At 37.7% G+C, this 21,936-nt stretch overlaps 4 protein-coding genes across 8 annotated transcripts in view; 2 read left to right on the top strand and 2 right to left on the bottom strand.

Annotated features, from left to right (window-relative positions):
* LOC129424521 (uncharacterized) overlaps positions 1-5,048 on the top strand; it is a 31,733-nt gene extending 26,685 nt beyond the window's left edge. Inside the window, exons 9-12 of the mRNA XM_073856631.1 lie at positions 1,265-1,526; positions 3,790-3,914; positions 3,987-4,098; positions 4,184-5,048. Coding sequence (XP_073712732.1) covers positions 1,265-1,526; positions 3,790-3,914; positions 3,987-4,098; positions 4,184-4,755 — 1,071 coding nt within the window. The 3' untranslated portion in view covers positions 4,756-5,048. The remainder of the gene's footprint in view (positions 1-1,264; positions 1,527-3,789; positions 3,915-3,986; positions 4,099-4,183) is intronic.
* A 2,340-nt stretch (positions 5,049-7,388) lies between these two features.
* On the bottom strand, positions 7,389-9,313 carry LOC129430573 (uncharacterized). Of its 2 annotated transcripts, none has more exons than XM_073856956.1 (4): positions 8,869-9,313; positions 8,645-8,775; positions 8,368-8,449; positions 7,389-8,259 (listed from the first exon to the last, which is right to left on the bottom strand). In XM_073856956.1, the coding sequence occupies exons 1-4, from the start codon at positions 9,098-9,100 to the stop codon at positions 7,472-7,474; spliced, it is 1,233 nt and encodes a 410-aa protein (XP_073713057.1). In that variant the 5' UTR covers positions 9,101-9,313; the 3' UTR covers positions 7,389-7,471. The 2 variants fall into 2 exon arrangements, with proteins under 2 accessions (XP_073713057.1, XP_073713058.1); XM_073856957.1 differs by having other exon boundaries at positions 7,390-8,259; positions 8,645-8,772; positions 8,869-9,312.
* A 3,017-nt stretch (positions 9,314-12,330) lies between these two features.
* Positions 12,331-14,460, bottom strand: LOC129430556 (uncharacterized). Of its 3 annotated transcripts, XM_055187887.2 has the most exons (5): positions 14,322-14,460; positions 13,808-14,033; positions 13,587-13,717; positions 13,307-13,388; positions 12,331-13,197 (listed from the first exon to the last, which is right to left on the bottom strand). In XM_055187887.2, exons 1-5 carry the CDS (start codon positions 14,340-14,342, stop codon positions 12,344-12,346), a joined length of 1,314 nt encoding a protein of 437 aa, XP_055043862.2. In that variant the 5' UTR covers positions 14,343-14,460; the 3' UTR covers positions 12,331-12,343. The 3 variants fall into 3 exon arrangements, with proteins under 3 accessions (XP_055043862.2, XP_055043843.2, XP_055043851.2); XM_055187868.2 differs by lacking the exon at positions 14,322-14,460 and having other exon boundaries at positions 13,808-14,300; XM_055187876.2 differs by lacking the exon at positions 14,322-14,460 and having other exon boundaries at positions 13,587-13,714; positions 13,808-14,300.
* A 22-nt stretch (positions 14,461-14,482) lies between these two features.
* LOC129430544 (kynurenine--oxoglutarate transaminase 3) lies at positions 14,483-20,050 on the top strand. 2 transcript variants are annotated; one of them, XM_055187858.2, is made up of 14 exons: positions 14,483-14,636; positions 15,119-15,201; positions 15,315-15,379; positions 15,458-15,602; positions 15,696-15,845; positions 15,947-16,033; positions 16,109-16,234; positions 16,309-16,429; positions 16,514-16,590; positions 18,572-18,661; positions 18,752-18,938; positions 19,067-19,140; positions 19,224-19,310; positions 19,529-20,050. In XM_055187858.2, the coding sequence occupies exons 1-14, from the start codon at positions 14,483-14,485 to the stop codon at positions 19,583-19,585; spliced, it is 1,503 nt and encodes a 500-aa protein (XP_055043833.2). In that variant the 3' UTR covers positions 19,586-20,050. The 2 variants fall into 2 exon arrangements, with proteins under 2 accessions (XP_055043833.2, XP_055043839.2); XM_055187864.2 differs by lacking the exon at positions 14,483-14,636 and adding an exon at positions 14,737-14,809.
* Positions 20,051-21,936: the final 1,886 nt, after the last annotated feature.

The raw sequence follows: 21,936 nt of genomic DNA, 5'->3' as shown, positions 1-21,936 counted from the left end.
GGTGTCATTGCAGTGATGCAGCGCGAGTTCCCTTGAAAGGGAACTGTAACAATGTATCTTAAAAGGTAACATGATGTAACCTTGCTCTCACTTGAAATGTGTTCCCACATTTAGTCCTTGAATTTGAGGGTACTGGACCTGGAAAGTGCTTGAAAGGTCCTTGAATTTGAAGTTAACTATGGTGTGGGAACCCTGTGCAAATTCAGAACACCCTAGCAAGCACCCAGAAATGCCCCTGCAAATTAAGAACACCCTAGCAACCACTTAACAACGACCCAAATATATCCATGCAACTTCAGAACACCATAGCAACCAAAGTACAACCACCCAGAAATACCCTGCAAACTCAGAACACCCTAGCAACCACATAACAACGACCCAAATATATCCATGCAAATTCAGAACACCATAGCAACCACCCAGGATTACCCCTGCAAATTCAGAACACCATAGCCACCAAAGTACAACCACCCAGAAGTACCCTGCAAATTCAGAACACCATAGCAACCACCCAGAAATACCCCTACAAATTCAGAACACCCTAGCAACCACATAACAACGACCCAAATATATCCATGCAAATTCAAAACACCATAGCGACCACCCAGGATTACCCCTGCAAATTCAGAACACCATAGCCACCAAAGTACAACCACCCAGAAGTACCCTGCAAATTCAGAACACCATAGCAACCACCCAGAAATACCCCTACAAATTCAGAACACCATAGCAACCAAAGTACAACCAACCCAGAAATACCTTGCAAATTCAGAACACCATAGCAACCACCCAGAAATACCCTTACAAATTCAGAACACCATAGCAACCACATAACAACCACCCAGAAATACCCTGCAAATTCAGAACACCATAGAAATCACCAAACACATTAAAAGCTATTATAACACCATAGCAACTATAGAAACCATATAGGCACTGTGGCAGTACATTACATGAGCTACGTGTTTTTGGGATGCATTCTAAAATGTTTTCCGATAATATTTTGAGTAATTTATGTGAAATGACGTTTTAAACCTGTTCGCTTTGATGGGAATTTAGTTAAAGGGTCACCGCATGCTTTTCTATTCGGTGCTTTACGGTAATTTTTTATCACATGATCCTCTTGTGCAAAATGCTAGTAAATAATGCTCTGATTCAGTCCTTATAAATAAACTGTACACAGTGGGACACTAAAATACCTACAATAGAGATTAAATTGAGGGCACGCGCGTTTAATACACAGTATTGTTAAAAGCTCCCGTGAATGGACGTTATGAACACTGTTGATTTTCAGACACAGTTAACATCCATAATGGAAACGTTGACGAAATCCGCTGTAGTTGAAATAGGGAAGCTTGTCGAGGAAAATAGTTTGTTTCTGCGATTAGAAATAACGCGATGTACCCGTGAAAATGAATCGCTGCTGCAGAAATGTCGTTTTTTGGAGAGCGAACTTCAATCCGCCCGGAAAACCGCTGGAAAGATGAACCGGACAGAAGCTTCATTCAGCCATTCAGCAGTGACCGGTGATTTAATAAACTTTATATTTCACTTTATTGATCTAATGCAGGATGGGTGCAAGCATGTGTCTTATTGAACGTTTAATGCTCATACAGTACGGTTATAATTCGTATGTTTTGTGTAGCCAGGGTTCTTTTCAGGAAGGAGTGTTGTTCGTTCCGATATCTCTATAGGCGATCAGTCTCTGGCCGTTTCTCAATCCGAAGGCTGCAGGCTCCGGAGGTCGCATGTACAGGCTGCATACGTCATCACGCCTGGTTTATTTCAGTTAACTGAGCGTTATATTCGCAAGTAATAAGCATATAATAACAATTTACGACTAAATAAGAATAATAGTCAACTTTATTAGCTATAAGTCTTGATAACGTATGCAGCTAGAAATGCGACCTCCTAGGGCTGCATCCTTCGGATTGAGAAACGGCCAAAATAATACCCTTGAGCAGAACATCAACACTTATTAGTGTAGTGTAGTGCACTATAAAACAGTTAATAGTGTATATTGATGAAAGCAGTAAGTGTTAGCTAAATAAATAAACATAATACAACATAATCACGGGGGTCTTTACTGGCTTGATTAAAGGGAAATTAAAGGAAATTAATTTTAATAGGCTTAAGTGTGATACCATGTTAAACAGTACCATACTTGAAATAGTTTACACTGTATATATAATAGTCATATTTATTTCTATTAACTTTTTCTGTGCATATAATGATAATTATTATAAAGATATCATTTCTTTATCTATAATATATATAATAAAATGGGATAAGTTTACTAAGTGATATGAAATAAATCAAATGTACAAGAAAAAAGATGGCTAGACAAATTTTAAATCTAGATTATTAGATCAAGTTGTGTACACAGGATGTCGACTACTGGACCATACAAAATTAACACATGAAAGACTTCTTTTTTTTAAATTGTCAAAACATGTTTATTATTATGTTATCATGTTATTATTTTGTTTTATGATTCTACTTAGCTGCAGTTGAATTGATATTAATTGGAATGCCAAACAAAAAACAAGATTTCTGAAAAAAAAACTGAGTTATCTCGTTTGGCAACTAAACTCTTCATATATTGATGGGTGAAGAACCACCTCCATAGCATAACTCCTATGACAGTGTACATATTTTATTTTATTTTACTGGACTGTTTGTTTACAAACATTGCCCAAAATATCTTCCTTTATGTTTAGCAGAACAAAGACATTTACACAGCTTTATAACAATATGAGGATGAGTAAATAACATAGCTTCTTTATGTGTTTCGAAAGAAAAATAAAAAATATCCACTTTTAAACCACAACTTCTGGTATAGATCCGGTTGTGATGCGCCAGCGTGACCCCACGCAATACGTCATGACGTAAAGAGTCACAGAGGACGAACGCGAAACTCCGCCCCAGTGTTTACAAATGTGTTGAAAGAGGACCGTTCCTACGTTGTTGTATGTCAACTGATACTAATTAATGTCTTTGTGTCAGTTTATTGTTTACAATGGTCCGCAAATTTGCGTTTTATATATATAACACGTGACCTCCCTACGTCACTACGCATTTACTTTAGGTCGCGCTGGACTGGACCTAGATGAAAAGTTGTGGTTTAAAAGAGCATATTTTTTATTTTTCTTGTCAAAAATGACAATCGTTTAGCTAGATAAGACCCTTATGCCTCGTTTGGGATTGTTTATAGTCCTTTGAAACTCCGTTGAAAAAAGCTGTTGGGTGTTGAGTTGAGTATTAAATGTTGGGCTCTATTAAAGTCCATTAAAATGAGAAAAATCCTGCAATGTTTTCCTCAAAAAACATAATTTCTTCTCGACTGAACAAAGAAAGACATCAACATTTTGGTGGACATGGTGGTGAGTAAATTGTCTGGATTTTTCTTTTGAGAAAATGGAATATTCCTTTAAGTGTGTTGTTAAATTTGAACATTACAGGAGGGTTAGGCAATTTTAACTTGTTTCTGTAAGTTATAGGAACTCATCACTAGTCAGTACTTAAAACTTTATGTTGAAATGACTTGCACAGCCAATAAGATTAAAATCAATTTCTGATTTTTCGGTCTACTATGTTTTTGGTCATAAAAACAGCTTTGTTGCTAATCTGGCTTTAAAACATTTTTAATTTAAATCTATAATAGTAATGTGGAAAAGAATAAAGGAGAAAAGATAAGAAAAGTTTGCCCGGCTTTAATATATGTATAATTTTGTAAATGATGACAGAATTTGTGATTCTACTAATATCTAATGCATACATGTTTTACAGACACTGGACATCATCCAGTAGACAGTGTCTTTGGTAAGGAATGGTCTATGAATACATGGAGACAGGAATCACACATCAGTCAACATGACAATGCACATCTAGGCTCCTTAGTCAACACAGAAGAGGTTAGTTTTAACAGTTTGCAGATTTCAAGTCACTCATTAAAGAATAAAGCTAAACTTTAATGTTTTTAAAAGTCAGCAAATCTGCTGGATGAAGCACCAGACATGATCCTGATCAAGGAGGAAACATTTGAAGATTGCTCAGGGAAAAGTAAATCCGAAGACGACAGAGGAAACACTTCAAGAGGTATGATAGAGTTTGAGAACAGCTGCTATTAAAGATTTGATTATATTCTGATTCACGCATGTTATTTATGTCATTACACTTACAGGACCTGCAGCGGACAGCAATGAGAGATGTGAGCCTCAGAGTTCTGCAGATTTCTTCACATACACAATACCTACAGATGACCAAGTGAAATCAAACATACCGCAGAGACAACCCGATAAACAAACTCCTAATGCAAGACTAGTCACTACACATGGAGACTGTACAACACAGCCACCTTTCGACACCACCCCAAACCAAACAAGTATTACAGAAGAGAAAAGGTTTGATTGTGTATTCTGCGGAAGAACCTTCAACAAACTAACCTACCTAAAAGCACACATGCGGACACACTCCGGAGAAAAGCCTTTCGTTTGTACGGTTTGTGGCAAACGGTTTGCCCAAAAAACATACCTGAGAATACACCAGCGGACTCATTCTGGTGAGAGGCCGTACACGTGCATGGACTGCGGGAAAGGTTTTGCTCAAAAGAGTTCGCTTAACGTGCATCTCCGAAGCCACACCGGAGAAAAGCCTTATAGTTGTGTCGAATGTGGTAAAAGCTACACGTACAAACAGGGTTTTAATACACACCAGTGTGCTAGACTAGTACATACTGATGTGACCGATTACTGAATTCAAGTTTATTTTTAATACCCAAGTTATACAACAAAATGTGTATTATGCTGCCCCTTGAAACTATGTGGGCTCACAGGAATCTGTGTCTTTAGGAAATGTTTTATACAGAAGCATCTGGTATTAACTATATATTTAAATGTTTTTATTAATTTAAACATACATCTTAAGATGTTTTTAAATAAAACTTTACTGAACATAAAATAAGCTAAATATAACCTAGCAGACAGCAAGTGTTGTACAAACTGGAGTAGAAACTACAGCCAAAATTAAATGTTTTTTCACTTTCTGTATTGTTGTGTTTTTTTATTGTGTTACTGGATGTTTTATGTAAGGAATAATTGACGGCGGGCTGTTGAATTATTTGAAAATAATGCACACCCAAGGTGGTGATGCGGGTTACAACACGGATGTGCATTATTTTCAAATAATTTAAAGGAACACGCCCACATTTTGGAAATTTTGCTTATTCTCCGTACCCCCAAGAGTTATATAAGTCCATACATGCCTTTTTCATCCCTGTGCATGCTGTAGCTCTGTCTGATGCACGTCACGCACCCGCCGCTAGCTTAGCTTAGCACAAAGACTGGAAGTAAATGGCTCCAGCTGACATACTGCTCCCTATAAGTGACAAAATAATGCCCAAATGTTCCTATTAATATGTTTTGATTTGTATAGTCACATCGTGTACAAATAACAAGGTCATATGAGACACAGCAATCTTTTACCCGTATACTGGGAACTATATTCCCAGAAGGCGAAGCACTGCTATGGGCGGAGTAACTCAGTATTGGGTTTCTCGGGTGCTGCGAGCAAATCACTCCGCCCAAGTATGCTTCGTCTTCTGAGAATATAGTTCCCAGTATGTATACAGATAAAAGATGGCTGTCTCTTATGACCTTGTTATTTGTACACGGTGTGACTACTAGACAGTATGCTAACTGGAGCCATTTACTTCCAGTCTTTGTGCTAAGCTAAGCTAGCGGGGAGTGCGTCAGACAGATTTACGGCACCAGCGGGGATGAAAAAGGTATGTATGGACTTATCTAATTCCCAAAATGTGGGCTTGTTCCTTTAAAATGACAGGACTCAATTATTTCGCTTACGCCACGGTTACACAAACATTGCTCTGATGGTTATTTTGAGACATTTGACAGGTCAGGTATGTGTTTATCGGAAAGTAATGCATATTTTAGTTGTAATAGACATAAAAGACAGGATATGCCTTAGTTTTTTTATTTACACATCAACATTGGAGTTGTATATTACACAGATTCATAAAAGCGCTGTATTATGCGTGCCAGGCCAGTAGGTGGCAATGTGACCTTGTAAAGAAACGCTGCATGCCTGTGCACATTATGTATTCTTATGCAGAGTGAAAAAAGGCCTAATTAATGTAACTGACATATAAAACAGCCCCTTGTCAATGTTTAAATCCTTTTCGAGCAACAAGAATGGCTTATATTTCCAAAAACCTGCAGCAATCAGACAAGCAAAATATGTATGTTAAAGGTACATTCACGTTATAAGCGACTTTGTCGCGGTGTCTCGCTCATCTCTTTCAAAAGAGGCGTTTCTAAATCTGGTTGTCATAAACAAATTAGTAACGTCCACTCCAGTAACTAACAAGAGACTGATGACGTGAACTCCACTGCTTTGTTCTCATTGGTAGTTGCTCTCGAAAGTCGCTTATAATTTGCATAAAACTGCATTCAGATTAGCAGTGGCAGAGCGACGCGATCTCATTGATTTCAATTGAAGCTTGCTGACTTTCGGCAACACGAGCGACAGTGACCATTGGAAACTGGATGGGCGTGTCCAGTCACGCGACAAAGTTGAGAAATTACTTTATGCAAATTATTAGTGACTTTCGGGAGTGACTACCAATGAGAACGAAGCAGTGGAGTTTACGTCATCCGTCTCTCGTCAATTACTGGAGTGGACGTTACTCATTTGTTTATGACAACCAGATTTAGAAAAATCTCTTTTGAAAGATACAAGCGAATGTACATTGAAGTTAAACATTTCTCACGCCCCATCCAGTCGCCAATGGTCACTGTTGCTTTTGTCGCCAAGCTTCCATTGAAATCAATGAGATCGCATTGCCTTGCTACTGCTAGTCGCTGTTAGTCTGAATGCAGCTTTATAGACTGATGCTGCCTATTGAAGCTGAAGTATCAGTGTGGCCGCCATCTTGGATGGGTGCGCCCCCTGCTTTTATTTCTATTGAGGAAGGTGTATCCCCAACTACAATAATCACAACTCCTCTATTTTTTTACTGGATTTTCACATCTAAGTAACATTGGTGGCAATGACATAATTTTCTAAATGGTGAAATAACAAAGAATATTGACTCTGGTGCTAGCTTAGAGTGAGGAGACCCATCCTATATGGCGGCGGCGCTGGAGCACGTCATGAGGCGTCTACGCATTTAATGTCTATGCTTGTGCATGCCTGTAGACTGAACATGAGCGCATGAGGTAAGCATTTCCACAAATTTGCTTTTTTGAAAATTACATGGAAACAATAATGCTGTTGTTTCCTAAAACGTGCACGGTGAAACCCATTTCTATAAGTCTGCATTTTCAGGACCATAAGACAGTCAAAATGCTTTAAAAATGCACACAGAGACTTTTGTTACTGTTAATCTAAAATTTTATTTCATACAGCTACTGGTGAATTTTGAATTGTGTAAATAAAGGGTGTTGCTATAAAGTTACTTATATTTCTTTGATTTCCTTTGTTTCTTTTTTGTTAGTTTGTTATGGACAATTAAATGTTTATCCATGGTGACTTTCTGGGCGAAGGTCATTCCACAGGTGTCACAAATAAAAGGTCTTTCTCCGCTATGGATGCGTTCATGATTCTGTAGGCAGATCTTCTGGGTAAAACATCTTCCGCAGGTGTCACACTTAAAAGGTCTTTCTCCTGTGTGAGTGCGTTCATGAATGTGTAAAGCTCCTATCTGTGTGAATCCTTTTCCACAAAAACTGCATTTATGGGGCCTTTCCCCGGTGTGTACAAAAAAGTGAATTTTTAAGTTAGTTTTGAAAGCGAATCCTCTCCCACAAATCTCACAATTATACCTTCTATTTGGTTTCGACTTTGAAAGCTTAACTGGAGGCTGCTGCTTGTGTTTTGTAACTTTGCGTTTAGTGGCATTTGGCCGAAGACACATCTTTCCTTCATAGCAACTTAATTTAGGCTTCACAGTCTCTTTTTTCTGTAATGGTTCTTTTTGGGTCTCAGATGGAGGTGGGACATTTTGCTCCACTGAAAATGTGTCGAGTAAACCGTGATCATCAAATATCAAAGGGTCTTCGATGGGTGCCATTAACTGTTCGACAGCGTTATCAATAACTGTGTTTTTTATGATGTGTCCATCTGAAGAATCAAAAGCTGTTCTCTGGATTTCATCAGATTCAAAGGGCTGGTTATATTTTTTGGGGTCTGCCGAAGGTTCACACACAGAAGAGTTTAATAAAAGTCCTTCTGATACATTGCCTGTTAAAGTATTGAAAAGAAAAAAAATTATTAATACCAAAAACCTACATAATTACATTACATTACACCCCGTAACTACTTGCAGATCTATGCAAAATAACATCTTACCTTCATAGTTTGGATATGTGTCCTCTTCAGATCTGTTCTCCTCTTTGATCAGGGGTTGGATGGAGCCGTTTGGTTCAATATGCTGTAATATTTAGGCAAATTTACATAAAAAGCTACTTACGTTAGTTACATTTCAATTAACTGAAATTTTCAGATATACATTTTAACATAAAAAGGTTACAATACACAGCTTTGTTCCTCACAGTTATGATGGTTTTTGTGTTTCACTGGGAAAAACATTTTAAAGAACTATTCATTGAAGAAAATTAATGGGAACCTTATATTGTGATTCAGGATACATGTCAACAGCATCAGGCAGCTCATCTTCTGTTGACTGGATCTTCTGATCCCACAAACTGGTGCACCATTCCTTCCCAAATATCCCATTGACGGAGGGCTGCACTCCTACTAGAAGCATTCATATACAGTACGTTACATTTACAGTACTGCACATGTAAAACATTTTCCGACCAGGTTATTATTATTAGAGTTAATATTCACCTTCTGTTTGAACACAAGTAGACTGATATGTTTTGGAAGCCGTTTCTCCTTTATTCTCCACGCAAAGCATTTTATCTTTGAGGACTCTGTTTTCACTCATGACGAATGACAGTTCTTGTCGTAGTAACGTGAGCTCGCTTTCTACAATGTTACATATTTCTTCTATTGCAGTTTTAGTCATTATCTCCATTATGGAGCTCAACTGAAACCGAAACGATAGAGACTTAGACATTTTTAAGTTAGCATGCAACGTAAACGGCTTTAACTAAAATACACGTAGGATACTCATTAAATAAATACTTCATACAGCGAAGCTTACGACTATAATGCAAAAGTACACGGACCCCGTTACTTAAAAAAAATAAAAATAAACACGGACCCCAAACTCGGAGATAACATCTTCTTCTTCTAGTATTATTTAAGGCGGTTGGCAAACTAAACTTAAACGAGGCATTCTGCCACCTACTGGATTGGCGTGTGGTGCGCAATAAGAAAAGGCTCGGCTTTTAGCTTGCTGCAGCAAGGCATTATGACAAAAAAAATGCACGATTTTGTTTCAATCATCTTTTCTTTTTTGGAAACCTTTATATCCGTAAATGTAAAGAAGGAAAACCCCAATTTAAACTTTGAAGTTTGCCTTATACAATTTGAATTTCTGATAATAAGAAAGCTATTAAAACTACTAAAATTTGTGATAACTTTAATATGCTTGTAATCTTATTTAATGCCCACCATCCCTTTTTTGTTCTTTATTGCTTTCTCTCTTAGGATCTGAATGTTTTTCCCTCTGAATTCCAAATGGTTTTTAGCCTATGATGGTTTCTTATATATGATATCTTATATGAATTATTGAACCATACGTTGTTTTGTCATTTGGAATACTGTTATTTTGTTGGCATGGGCCGATTACCGGTTTCAAGGTATACCAAGGTTTTAAAGAGTCAAGGTTTCAAAACCACTAACATTTTCTGTGATACCGTTTCCAAGGTATGAGCTTACACCAAATTAATTTAATCATGTAATTTACATTTAATATATATTACTTTTTTTTAAAGAAAATTATAATTTAAAAGGCTTTATTTTTACCCGGCATACATATTGTATGTTGCTTAAAAATAAAATGTATTTTGTCCAATTAAAAAGTTATGTAGGCATCTAAAAATAACACATTTTAGTGGTGCAATGTCAAAACCGCAATACTGTGAAACCGTGGTATTTTTTGCTTAAGGTTATCATACTGCCAAAATCTCATACCGGCCCATTTTGTATGTGTTAAAGGAACAGTATGTAGGATTGTGGCCAAAACTGGTATTGCAATCACAAAACTTGTGGCTAAAACTGGTACTGCAATCACAAAACCGGTGGCCAATACACAAATGACAACATAAACATCAGTTGAGGGCTGCAAATCCACTTTTTAAATGACAATATCCTGGCCAGACAACTGTTGTCAGTGATATAAGTATTTGAAATGAAAATAATTTCCTAATGTCTAGTTACATATCAGGGCCATTTAATGATTAATTGATATAAATTTCTTACACACTGTTCCTTTAATGTTGCAATAAAATAAATCAATTTTGTGTTTAACTTCCAGTTTGGTTCATTTAAGTGAATTGATTCTTTCGAACAGTTCATTTTAAACGGAGACTCTGTTCCAGCATTGATTAGATGAGTAATTTGTGTCATTACTTCAATGCTGTGTCCCAATTCACCTACTAATATACTGTGCTAATGTAGTATGTACTGTTTTTTGGGTTGGGAAAGTAGATACTTTTGAGTGCACACCAAAAGAGTATGCACAGACATAGGCCTACTAAAGCTGTGTCACATTAGACTTTTCATCCCATTGACTTCCATTCACACGCATGAGAATATATCAGACCAGAAACACAAGCTCGTGCGACGATGGCTGCGTCCGAAAGCTCTAAACTTTCCTTCGGAGGCAGCATTCCAAGGCAGGAAGGCCTCAAGGCACGTCCGAATCCAATGTTTGGTTTACTTTCCGTCTCATGAGGTACCTTCATTACCTTGTCCCACAATTCTGTGCGGGGGGAATGTGATTGGTTGAGCCTGGTCGAGTTTGAAAATATACAATTGCGGCCAAGAAAGCAGCTGGAAAACAAATTTAGTGTAAATAAAGTTATATTTTCACTTTTTACACCTTTTGATTTTATTTCTAGTGAGAAATTAGTATTGTAGTTTTCAAATATGCGATTAGTTATCACAAAGGCACTCTCTGCACTACTGAAAAATCCAGCTAAGACCGGCATAAACTGGTGAGATGGTCTCCCAGCTTGGTTTTAACTGGTTTGCTGGTGCAGCAAGCTGGTCTAGCTGTGTTTTGGTCACTTTTTAAGCTGGTCTAGCTGGACTTAGCTGGTCAGGCTGGAAGACCAGCTGACCCACCAACTTGACCAGCTTTTCCAGGCTGGGAGGACCAGCTTAAATCAGCTACTGCCACCTTAAACCAGCTAAAATCAGGTCGCAGTGTAACAAAGTTCAAGTCTAGTGAACTCTGACCTGCGAATTCGTATCACATAAAGCGTGACCAGTATAAAACCAGTATGTTACTGTGTGACTTTTCTCTCTACTGAAAAGCACAAATGGACAAAACCAAAGATCAAATTGATGAACTGCTCTCCACAGCAATGTCTGACTTATACATACATGCTTTAAGTCTAGTGTGACCGTGACTTTACGCGAAATGGAAGGGATGACTGTTGCCTGGACCACAGATCACAAACTTCAAAATACAACTCACTTATGCATTTAAGAATTTTTGGTTTAATATTTACAGTTTAGTTTAATATACTGATTCAGTGACGCATCATCCGTTTAATTTGTTAATTATGTCCATCATAAACTCTAGAAGTCGGTAATATCACCCATTTGAGTGTGCGTGGATCAACACACCTGGGGACTTTATGGATGCTCTTTGTAACATACTACGAGTTGAGACGTACAAATTTTAGATACAATTTAAGATGGATAATATGCAAAACTGTATGCATGGGAATGGTTCATAAATCTTCAGGTGTCACATGGACTTTTTAAAGTAAAAGTTTAAAAAAAAAAGAATTTGAACATAAACAAGTAGGTTTATTTGTCACACAATGATTTGCCACTAAAGTACTTTTTCCAAGAAGCCTCCATTGTCATGCAAATAACTCCTAAAAAAAAATGTACAATACAAAACTAGGCACACATCAATGTGATGTAGTGTGTGAAATGTTTTCATGTGTCCACAAATAAAGACCTCTAGGTGTCAGTAGTATCTAACAAATTTAGTTTTAGTATAAATAAAACTGCATTCATAAATTTTAACACTTAGACCATGTTTACATATTGTCTCAATGGTCGCTTTCTGTCTTCAGTGTGAATGGATAAGAAACTAAAATACTTGTAATCAAAAACAATATGCAACTGAAATTTTAATCGGAAATAACAAAAAAAGAAAGGTGTTTCTATAAATTTATTTAGATTTCATTTGTTTCATCTTTGTTGCTTTATTATGGACAATTAAATGTTTTTTCAGGGTGGTTTTCTGGGTGAAGGTCATTCCACAGGTGTCACAAGTAAAAGGTCTTTCTCCGCTATGGATGCGTTCATGATTCTGTAGGCAGAACTTCTTGGTGAACGTTTTTCCACAGGTATCACACTTAAAAGGTCTTTCTCCTGTGTGAATGCGTTCATGAATTTGTAAATTTCCTCCCTGTGAGAACCCTTTCCCACAAAAACTGCATTTATAGGGCCTTTCCCCGGTGTGTACCACAGAGTGAGTTTTTAAGATAGTTTTGCTAATGAATCCTCTCCCACAAATCTCACAATGATACCTTTCATTTGGTTTCGACTTTGAAAGCTTAACTGGAGGCTGCTGCTTGTGTTTTGTAACTTTGCGTTTAGTGGCATTTGGCCGAAGACACAGCTTTCCTTCATAGCAACTTAATTTAGCCTTCACAGTCTTTTTTTCCAAGTTGTGTAGTTTAAATCTGCCTTTATCATTTTCTGGAGTGGTTGCTGTATCTGGACATGTAATGTGTTCCTGTAATGTTTCATCCTTTTGGGTCTCAGATGGAGGTGGGACATTTTGCTCCACTGAAAATGTGTCGAGTAAACCGTGATCATCAAATATCAAAGGGTCTTCGATGGGTGCCATTAACTGTTCGACAGGGTTATCAATAACTGTGTTTTTTATGATGTGTCCATCTGAAGAATCAAAAGCTGTTCTCTGGATTTCATCAGATTCAAAGGGCTGGTTATATTTTTTGGGGTCTGACGAAGGTTCACACACAGAAGAGTTTAATAAGAGTCCTTCTGATACATTACCTGTTAAAGTATTGAAAAGAAAATATATATATTTATACCAAAAACCTACATAATTGCATTACATTACACCCCATAACTACTTGCAGATCTATGCAAAATTACATCTTACCTTCATAGTTTGGATATGTGTCCTCTTCAGATCTTTTCTCCTCTTTAATCAGGGGTTGGATGGAGTCATTTGATTCTTTGTGCTGTAATATTTAGGCAAATTTACATAAAAAGCTACTTACGTTAATTACATGTCAATTAACTGAGATTTTAGATCATTTTAACATAAAAAGGTTACGAGGTTAAATACACAGGTTTGTTCCTCACAGTTATGATGGTTTTTGTGTTTCAAGGGGAAAAACATTTTAAAGAACTATTCATTGAAGAAAATTAATGGGAACCTTATATTGTGATTCAGTATACATGTCAACAGCATCAGGCAGCTCATCTTCTGTTGACTGGGTCTTCTGATCCCACAAACTGGTGCACCATTCCTTCCCAAATATCCCATTGACGGAGGGCTTCACTTCTGCTAGAAGCATTCACACACAGTACATTACAATAGTGCACACACAAAAAATTTTCTGAACAAGTTATTATTTTTATTAGAGTTAATATTCACCTTCTGTTTGAACACAAGTAGACTGATATGTTTTGGAAGCTGTTTCTTCTTTTGTGATGCGCGTGCTTTCTCTTTTATTCTCCACGTAAAGCATTTTGTCTTTGAGGACTCTGTTTTCACTCATGACGAATGACAGTTCTTGTCGTAGTAACGTGAAATCGCTTTCTACAATTTTACATATTTCTTCTATTGCAGTTTTAGTCATTATCTCCATTATGGAGCTCAACTGAAACCGAAACGATAGAGATTTAGACATTTTTACGTTAGCATGCAACTTAAACGCCTTCGACTAAAAAATTACTTCATACAGCGCAACTTACGACCATGACGGAAAAGTTTACAGATCCTTACTTTCATAAAAAATAAACACCGGACCCAAAAGTCGGAGATAACTTCTTCATCTATGAATTTAACCAACCGTACAAAGTGCATTTTCCGCCATCTACTGGATTGGAGTGTGAGAAAATAGCTCGGCCAAAGAACGTATATTGACAAGAAGTGAAAAGCAACTTACTCCAGCATTCCCGTAGTGCATAGTTTCCGGTTCTGATTTGTACCATCACACTGATAGTTTTTGCAGTGAATAGGCGAACATTGTGTTCCTTTATTTCACTTTGACTTGTCTTTCGTTGTCATTCTGTGTATCTGGGCTGTCGTCCTAGTTTTCACTCCAACATGGTGACCGCGACACCGAAGCGCCACCTATTGAACGTTTCCAGAAAAGCAGAGTTTTTTTGTTACACGCTCTTTGGTGGAGTGAAACTCGTCACACTCGTCTGGCAAAGCTTTCGTTTTCTTCCGCAAAATACTTGCTGCCAATCTTTTAAACGTAAAGTATCATATTAATATGACTTATACCGGGCCTCGTTCATTTCTATTGTCTACAATCTGCATCTAGAACTCAAAACTTTAAGGACAGTCGTTTTTTTACTGTACCGTTCATTGGTCTGTTCTGGAGGCGCGGGCTGTTTGCGTCAAGTAGAGTCTTCACGGGTCCATCGGGTTCGGGTTAATTTAATTTTCTCGGGTTTGTCTCGGGTCGGGTCTTTCTTTAAAAAAACATATTCAAGTCGGGTTCGTGTATAAAGTGATTCGGGTCATTTCGTGTCGGATACATTTCTTTGTACCCGAGAAGACTGTCAGTACCAAGCAGAATCTGCTACTTCAAAACAGAAAATACATTTACACGAAATACCGCAACCAATGAGCTGCAGCGACTTTGAGACCTGACTTACTACACTGTTTTAAAGTGAGCAATGAACAAGTAATTGTTTTTTGTTAGAAATTTGTATATTATTTTCTTTTTGACAGGCATGAATGCAACGTTTCGTATCTGCAGATCTGCCCCTCGCATATTACAAACCGGTTTATTGAAATCTTTCACCTCCTGTCATGTAAGAACTAGCGTGATGGTCGTGACCTCATGTAGGCTTTACACTAGTTTTGAGTCTTGTATTCGTCTTTTTGTTTTATCAATCCATTATTATGTTGCTGTTTCTCATTTTAGTATAAGATGGCATCCACGAAACACAAGAACACGAAAAGAATAGAAGGTCTGGACAAGAATGTATGGTAAGCTGCAGGCTTTGTACCACTTTTCACGTTTACAGGATTGAAACAATCTTATCATAGTCTCATTGTCTGATTTAGGGTGGCCTTCACATCAGTTGCAGCAGATCCTTCCGTTGTTAATCTTGGTCAGGGTTTTCCAGACATTCCTCCCCCTTCTTATGTGAAAGAGGGTCTCGCTCAGGCTGCAATGGTAGACAGGCTGAACCAGTACACACGTGGCTTTGTATGTCATGTCTTTTCTAACAGTGTGCCTCCATGATCGTTTTAATCATTCTGTATTAGTTGAGAAAGTGCTAACATCTAATATCTGTTTCAGGGCCACCCAACACTGGTTAAAGCTCTGTCAAAAGTATATGGAAAAGTGTATGACCGTCAGCTCGACCCGTTTAAAGAGATACTGGTGACAGTGGGTGGATACGGGTCTTTATTTAGCACTATGCAGGCTCTGGTTGAGGAGGGAGATGAGGTAAAATAATAGAGAATAATTGCATGTAATACCTTAGTTAGTATACTACGCCATTGCTCTACGTCTTAACTTGCATACATTATATCTCTTTTTCCATCCAGGTTATTATTATCGAACCTTTCTTTGATTGCTATGTTCCCATGGTCAAAATGGCAGGGGCCAAACCAGTTTTAATACCTTTGCGATTGGTAGGTATAGGTTTACTTTTGTATGATATGTTCATTAGCAAAGTCATTTCCAGCTCTAAATTGACTCGCTTGTAGAAACCGACAGCAACGTCCAGTATAAGCAGTGGAGACTGGGTTTTGGACCAGGAAGAACTTGCTAGTAAATTTAACTCTAAAACCAAAGCCATCATCATCAACACGCCCAATAACCCGATTGGAAAAGTAAGATCACACTTTATAAATGTAGTTTTTCAATTTCATTTAAACATACTAAAGTAAAATGTTTTAATTCATAGGTATTCAGTAAGAGTGAGTTGCAAGCTATTGCTGACCTATGTATCAAACATGACACCCTGTGCTTCAGTGATGAGGTATATGAATGGCTCATATATAAAGGCCACGAGCATGTTAAGATAGGTACGTGATGTTTCTCCAGCAGTGCATCTTATCTTCAAGTAAAATAATTTAGGTTGATAATTTTGTGGTGTTTTTTCTGAGCAGCAACTCTTCCTGGAATGTGGGACAGAACGATCACTATTGGCAGTGCAGGGAAAACCTTCAGTGTGACTGGATGGAAGGTATTCAACACTATACTTAATCCTCAAAGCTCTTTCTATATATGCAGCATAATATGAAAGTACTTCTTTAATGTCACTATACAATAGTTATTTTTTATTCTTTTGTTTTGAGTAACATCAAATGAGAAAATATGCTTTAGTCCGAATGCAACTGCAGGGGGAATTGTGGCCTAGTGGTTAGAGAGACAGGCTTCGAGTCAGCAGTCCGAGTCTAAGGGGCTGTTTACACTTGGTATTAAGATGTGTTTTCATCGATCGGATCACAAGTGGACGAGAGAGACACATTACGTTCACTTTTGACCGCTTCTGTCCTGAATACTTTGAGGGGTCTGTCGAGACGGTGGGCGAGTCTCTCTGCTGTCATTTAAGTTATGATGAGTTTATATGGACGCAAACTAATATTATGTCGGAGTCAACTGGTTGTCTTGTAAGTAAACATGCTGCACAGTGTTTTGTATATGTTAGAGCTTTTCATATATTTCAGCGCAATTGATGAAATAGGATCGCGCAACTTTCACACGCTTGCAAAATGAAACTGCGGAGACCAGCCGCTTTAGTTTTATCAATGAAAGGCTAAAAATAGCGCTGTACAACGTGTGTTAGCGCCAAAAGTTTGAAAATACGTAAAACTTTGTTTTCAGTATCTCAGATCTGTTTGAACACATTCAACCACATGTGCGTTTACACTACAAAAGCAATCCGATCGAAAGGGGTTTCGACTACCTCTGAATGTGGTTGAAAGGGGTCGAAAGTGTACAAGCTCAAAACGTTTTGAACACCGTTTACACCTGGCATTAACATCGTGCCAAGTGTAAACAGCCTCTTACGGCCGGCAAGTTTTGATTGAGATGCTGTTGAACAAGGCACCTTATTCCCGATTGATAGTTTTCATAGAGATTACAGGTTTAAAGGGACACTCCACTTTTTTTCGAAATATGCTAATTTTCCAGCTCCTCTAGAGTTAAACATTTGATTTCTACAGTTTTTGAATCCATCCAGCCGATCCCCAGGTCTGGCGCTAGCACTTTTAGCATAGCTTAGCATAATCCATTGAATCTGATTAGACCATTAGCATCGCGCTAAAAAAATAACCAAATCGTTCAATATTTTTACTATTTAAAACTTGACTCTTCTGTAGTTACATTGTGTACTAAGACTGACGGAAAATGAAAAGTTGCAGCAGGCGCAATGATATTACACTAACCAAGGGGACTATTTTCGGGACTATTTAAAATGGCCATATCGGCCTAGAAAATCACAACTTTTAATTTTCCGTCGGTCTTAGTACACTATGTAACTACAGAAGAGTCAAGTTTCAAGCGCGATGCTAATGGTCTAATCAGGTTCAATGGATTATGCTAAGCTATGCTAAAAGTGCTAGTGCCAGACCCGGAGATCAGCTGAATGGATTCCAAAACAGTAAAAATCAAATGTTTAACTCTAGGGGAGCTGGAAAATGAGCATATTTTCAAAAAAAGTTGAGTGTCCCTTTAAAGGTTAACCTCGATAAAAATGTCCAATTGTTATTATTACCACATAATTCGTTAATTACCATTTAGCCGTGCCAGTGTCCCGGCTTGAAAACCCTGTCCAGCATCAACCAATTTAAGCAACAATGTTAGACACACATTCATTCACGTCTGCTTCCATGTGATGAAACGTCTGTAATCTTAAGTGCCCAATACTTGTAGTTTTTGTTCATATCTTAATTTATTCATTTAATTTAAATATCGTGGCTATGGACAGCCCACTGCCGCTTGATTAACCGACAAAATGGTCTAGTTTTTTTTTTGTTCTTTCTGTTCTTGTATAGAAAAAGCTATGGAAAAATCTTTTGTGTTCAATGGAAAAAACAAAATCATGATCAATTTTTTAATTTTAGGTGAAGTGTTCCTTTAAAAAATATCTGCAAGTCCATAATACTCAAGTAAAATATAAAGCAGATTCCTTTGATTAATTGAGATACATTGTTTTTTTTCAGCTGGGTTGGTCAATCGGACCTGAACACTTGATCAAACACCTGCAGACAGTTATGCAAAACACGTTGTATACGTGTCCAACCCCGTTACAGGCAAGTTTTGTCTGTGCCACTGCATGGTTGTATTCTATATTCCTCGTCTTCTGTCACGCTTATGATATAAATGGGTATATCGCCCAACAGGAGGCGGTTGGTCAGGGTCTTCTTCGGGATTGTGAGCTGATGGGTAAACCAGACTGCTACTTTTCCTCTCTAGCATCAGAGTTGGAAGAGAAAAGAGATCGCATGGCATCTATGTTAAGACAGGCAGGCATGACTCCAGTGGTTCCTGAAGGAGGATACTTCATGGTTGTGGATGTCACAGCACTCAGTAAGTCGCTTCTGTGAAGTAGTGCATGTTAATACAATGATTTACAGAACCCTTCACAGATGAGATCACTCAGTATTAAAGACAACCTGACACAAGATAATTCCCATGCTAAAATGTGTTGAATACAGATCAGGACCTGTCACATATAGGAGATGATGAAGCATATGACTACAAGTTTGTCAAATGGATGATCAAAGAGAAGGTACTGTAAAAACATACTTTTTTTATATGGAAATCATGGTTAAAGGGTTTTAAAGATTTTACCTTAAAATGATATTTTTGTAGAAACTGGCTGCGATTCCTGTGACAGCCTTTGTGGGGGAAGAGTCAATAAAGCAGTTTGAGAAGTACATTCGTTTGTGCTTTATCAAGGTAAGGAATGAGTTGACTATAGGTTTTTACAGGAAATATAATGAAGGTGATTTAACTAATTAATTTTTTTAGCTGGGAACTCAGTGAATGAAACACTTGCCCCACAACAATAAGGTTGCTCTTCCAAATTTAGGCTCAGCCAGACTTTTTGTGCAAGTGTGAATGTGTCTTTGAGAGTGCCTTGCAATGACAAATGTGTCTTTTTTTAATCATTACAGCAAGAGAGCACATTGGATGCAGCAGAAGCCATTTTAAAGAACTGGAACAAGGGTTGACTTCTGAATGCCTGATCGTGCAGTGATGTAGTATTTTAAGCTTACCAAGTTAGAAGTATGCACAATTACATACAGTGCAGATTCACCCTGCCTTAATACTGTAAGCAACATGTATGTTCAGATTTACAATTGTATTATTTAAATTTGGTGTTCATACATCCTCTTACAATGACCAATACTGTGGGTGTCTTGAATTTTGGGCTTGTAATTGAGGTATAACTTTAACGGTCTTTAGGTTCTTTGTGCATTTTGACATTAGTATTTTGTCACTAATTTTCTTACATTTATTTATGGATGTTGCTTGTATAAATAAAATCCTTTCAGAAGTAAATCAGCAGATGACTGCGTGCCGGATCCGCACTGGAGCAGCCGATTTTGGCGCAGATCCGGCCCAGAGTCGTGTGCTGTCTGGGTTGAAAGTGAGGGGAAAATTACATTATGAAATAAATTATTTTCTCTAATACACACTGAACACAATTATTGGCACCCTTTCAATCCTCTTTGCTACCTAAATTTTCATGTATTCTTGTATATTATGCATGATGAGGTTGAAAAATTCATGGCAAGTGATCTTAGAATACTCCTCCATCTAAAAATTTCTTCAGACCCTTTTAATGTTGCTATTCTCTACAGTTCCTTCTAGTCATTTTCTATATGGTTCAGGATGGTAGAGCTGTGCGATATATCGGATGGCACATGCGATTATGAATGCGATATTGCCTTGATTGGCGGTGAACTGTGGCTCTGTGTAGTAAATGCTGCTTCATCTGAAAGTAGGTGATGGCAATTTACTACTAATTACAGAACCGGCTTTACTGATGAGACACGCATGACAATCCTATCTGGTATATCTCCCAGCCCTAGGTTCAGGTCAGAGAACTTTGAGCTGCCTTTTCTGAAAGGATAATCGTATATATTCATACAACCATTATTTTACATATAGTAGATCTAAATGGCTAATATTGTAAAACGGTTATAAAACTACTTACTTACTTTTTTCTGTTGATTGAAATTAATTTCAGTTAAATAACTTTCTCTCATTTGCCTTGAAGGTATAGCGGAAGATTTTCCCGAATTTTTGAAAAGAACCGCCCCTCCACTTTAAAAAAAAATGCTCTACCTGCTCCAGAGAGGATACACCTATTAAGAGTGTGCACAAGAAAGCATGCACGAGCCTTTTCTCCTTGCTCTGTTTACAAGTTGCTGCCGGCATGGCTCATACATTGGGATTTTTAATGTGTCTGCGCGGTTTGTGAATTGTGCCAGGGCTAGCATCGCTAATCATAGCTTACATCAACTTTTACTAGCAGTGATATTAAATGGATTTTTCCAAATTGCATGCCAAACTTTATCTGTCGAGTAGAAACTTCGCGACTGAGGCATCAGTGGGAAGCCCAACTTGTGTGAAATATTCTCTCAAAAACACTCTGGTCTTGTTTCTTCCTTCAGAGGCCTTTCTCTTGTCATACAATTCGTAAACACTTTTTCTCTTGCGACCCTCAGACATTTTGAAAAAATACAGTGAGAACGCGAGCTTTAATGAATGGCTGAAACCGTAGCCCACCACACATATACACCTGAAAGTGCGCATGCGTAGTAAGCGAACCTAGGGACGAGCACGTACGATGGCCTTAACGTAAACATATCATCTGAATGATTGACAACTGAGATGACCAATAGTCTTGATGATCCACCCGTAAAAAGAAAATCTTCCGCTATACCTTTAAGTTCAAGTTTGTCTGTGCTCTGGGATGATGTCTTTTTTATTCCAATAAAAATCATAAAAGGCCATTTGACAGGACGCTTTTGGCACTATAGTTCTCAATGTTTAGCGAGGGGGTCCATGAAATAATTTGTTGTAAATTATATAATTTTGTTGTATTATTCAGGGAATAATTACAGCAAAGAACCATGTCAGTAGTAAATATAGGCCACCCTCTATCAAAATAATTAATGATGACCTTTGACCTGTGGGGGAGGGGCCTTCGGTGTAATTGGTGTTCACGCCCCCTTAAAGGCTCAGCCTTGCACATTAGCTGAGTGAAATCTGCTGTTTGCACAAAAGGTGCTGTAATAATTCACTGAAGGCAAATAAACTCTGCAAAGAATCAATAACAATAAAGTCGTTTTGAAGTAGTTTATTTCTGATAACAAGCAAAATAAACAAAAAGCAGATAACATTAGTTTAAATCCTAGCTAAAGCGTATAAAAAAACTACACTTAGCTAACGTTAATGTGTATAATGTGTACTATGATGTATACAATGTTAACTACAAACTGGCTGCCAAACCTCCCTTCACATAGTGGTGGTGATCCATCGCCATCTCCCCTTGTCTTTAACATACTGTTCC

This window comes from Misgurnus anguillicaudatus, chromosome 19 (genome assembly GCF_027580225.2).
Source record: "Misgurnus anguillicaudatus chromosome 19, ASM2758022v2, whole genome shotgun sequence".
Lineage (NCBI taxonomy): Eukaryota > Metazoa > Chordata > Actinopteri > Cypriniformes > Cobitidae > Misgurnus > Misgurnus anguillicaudatus.
Note: the sequence above shows the minus strand (reverse complement) of the source record. Positions and strands in the feature narration are given on the sequence as shown.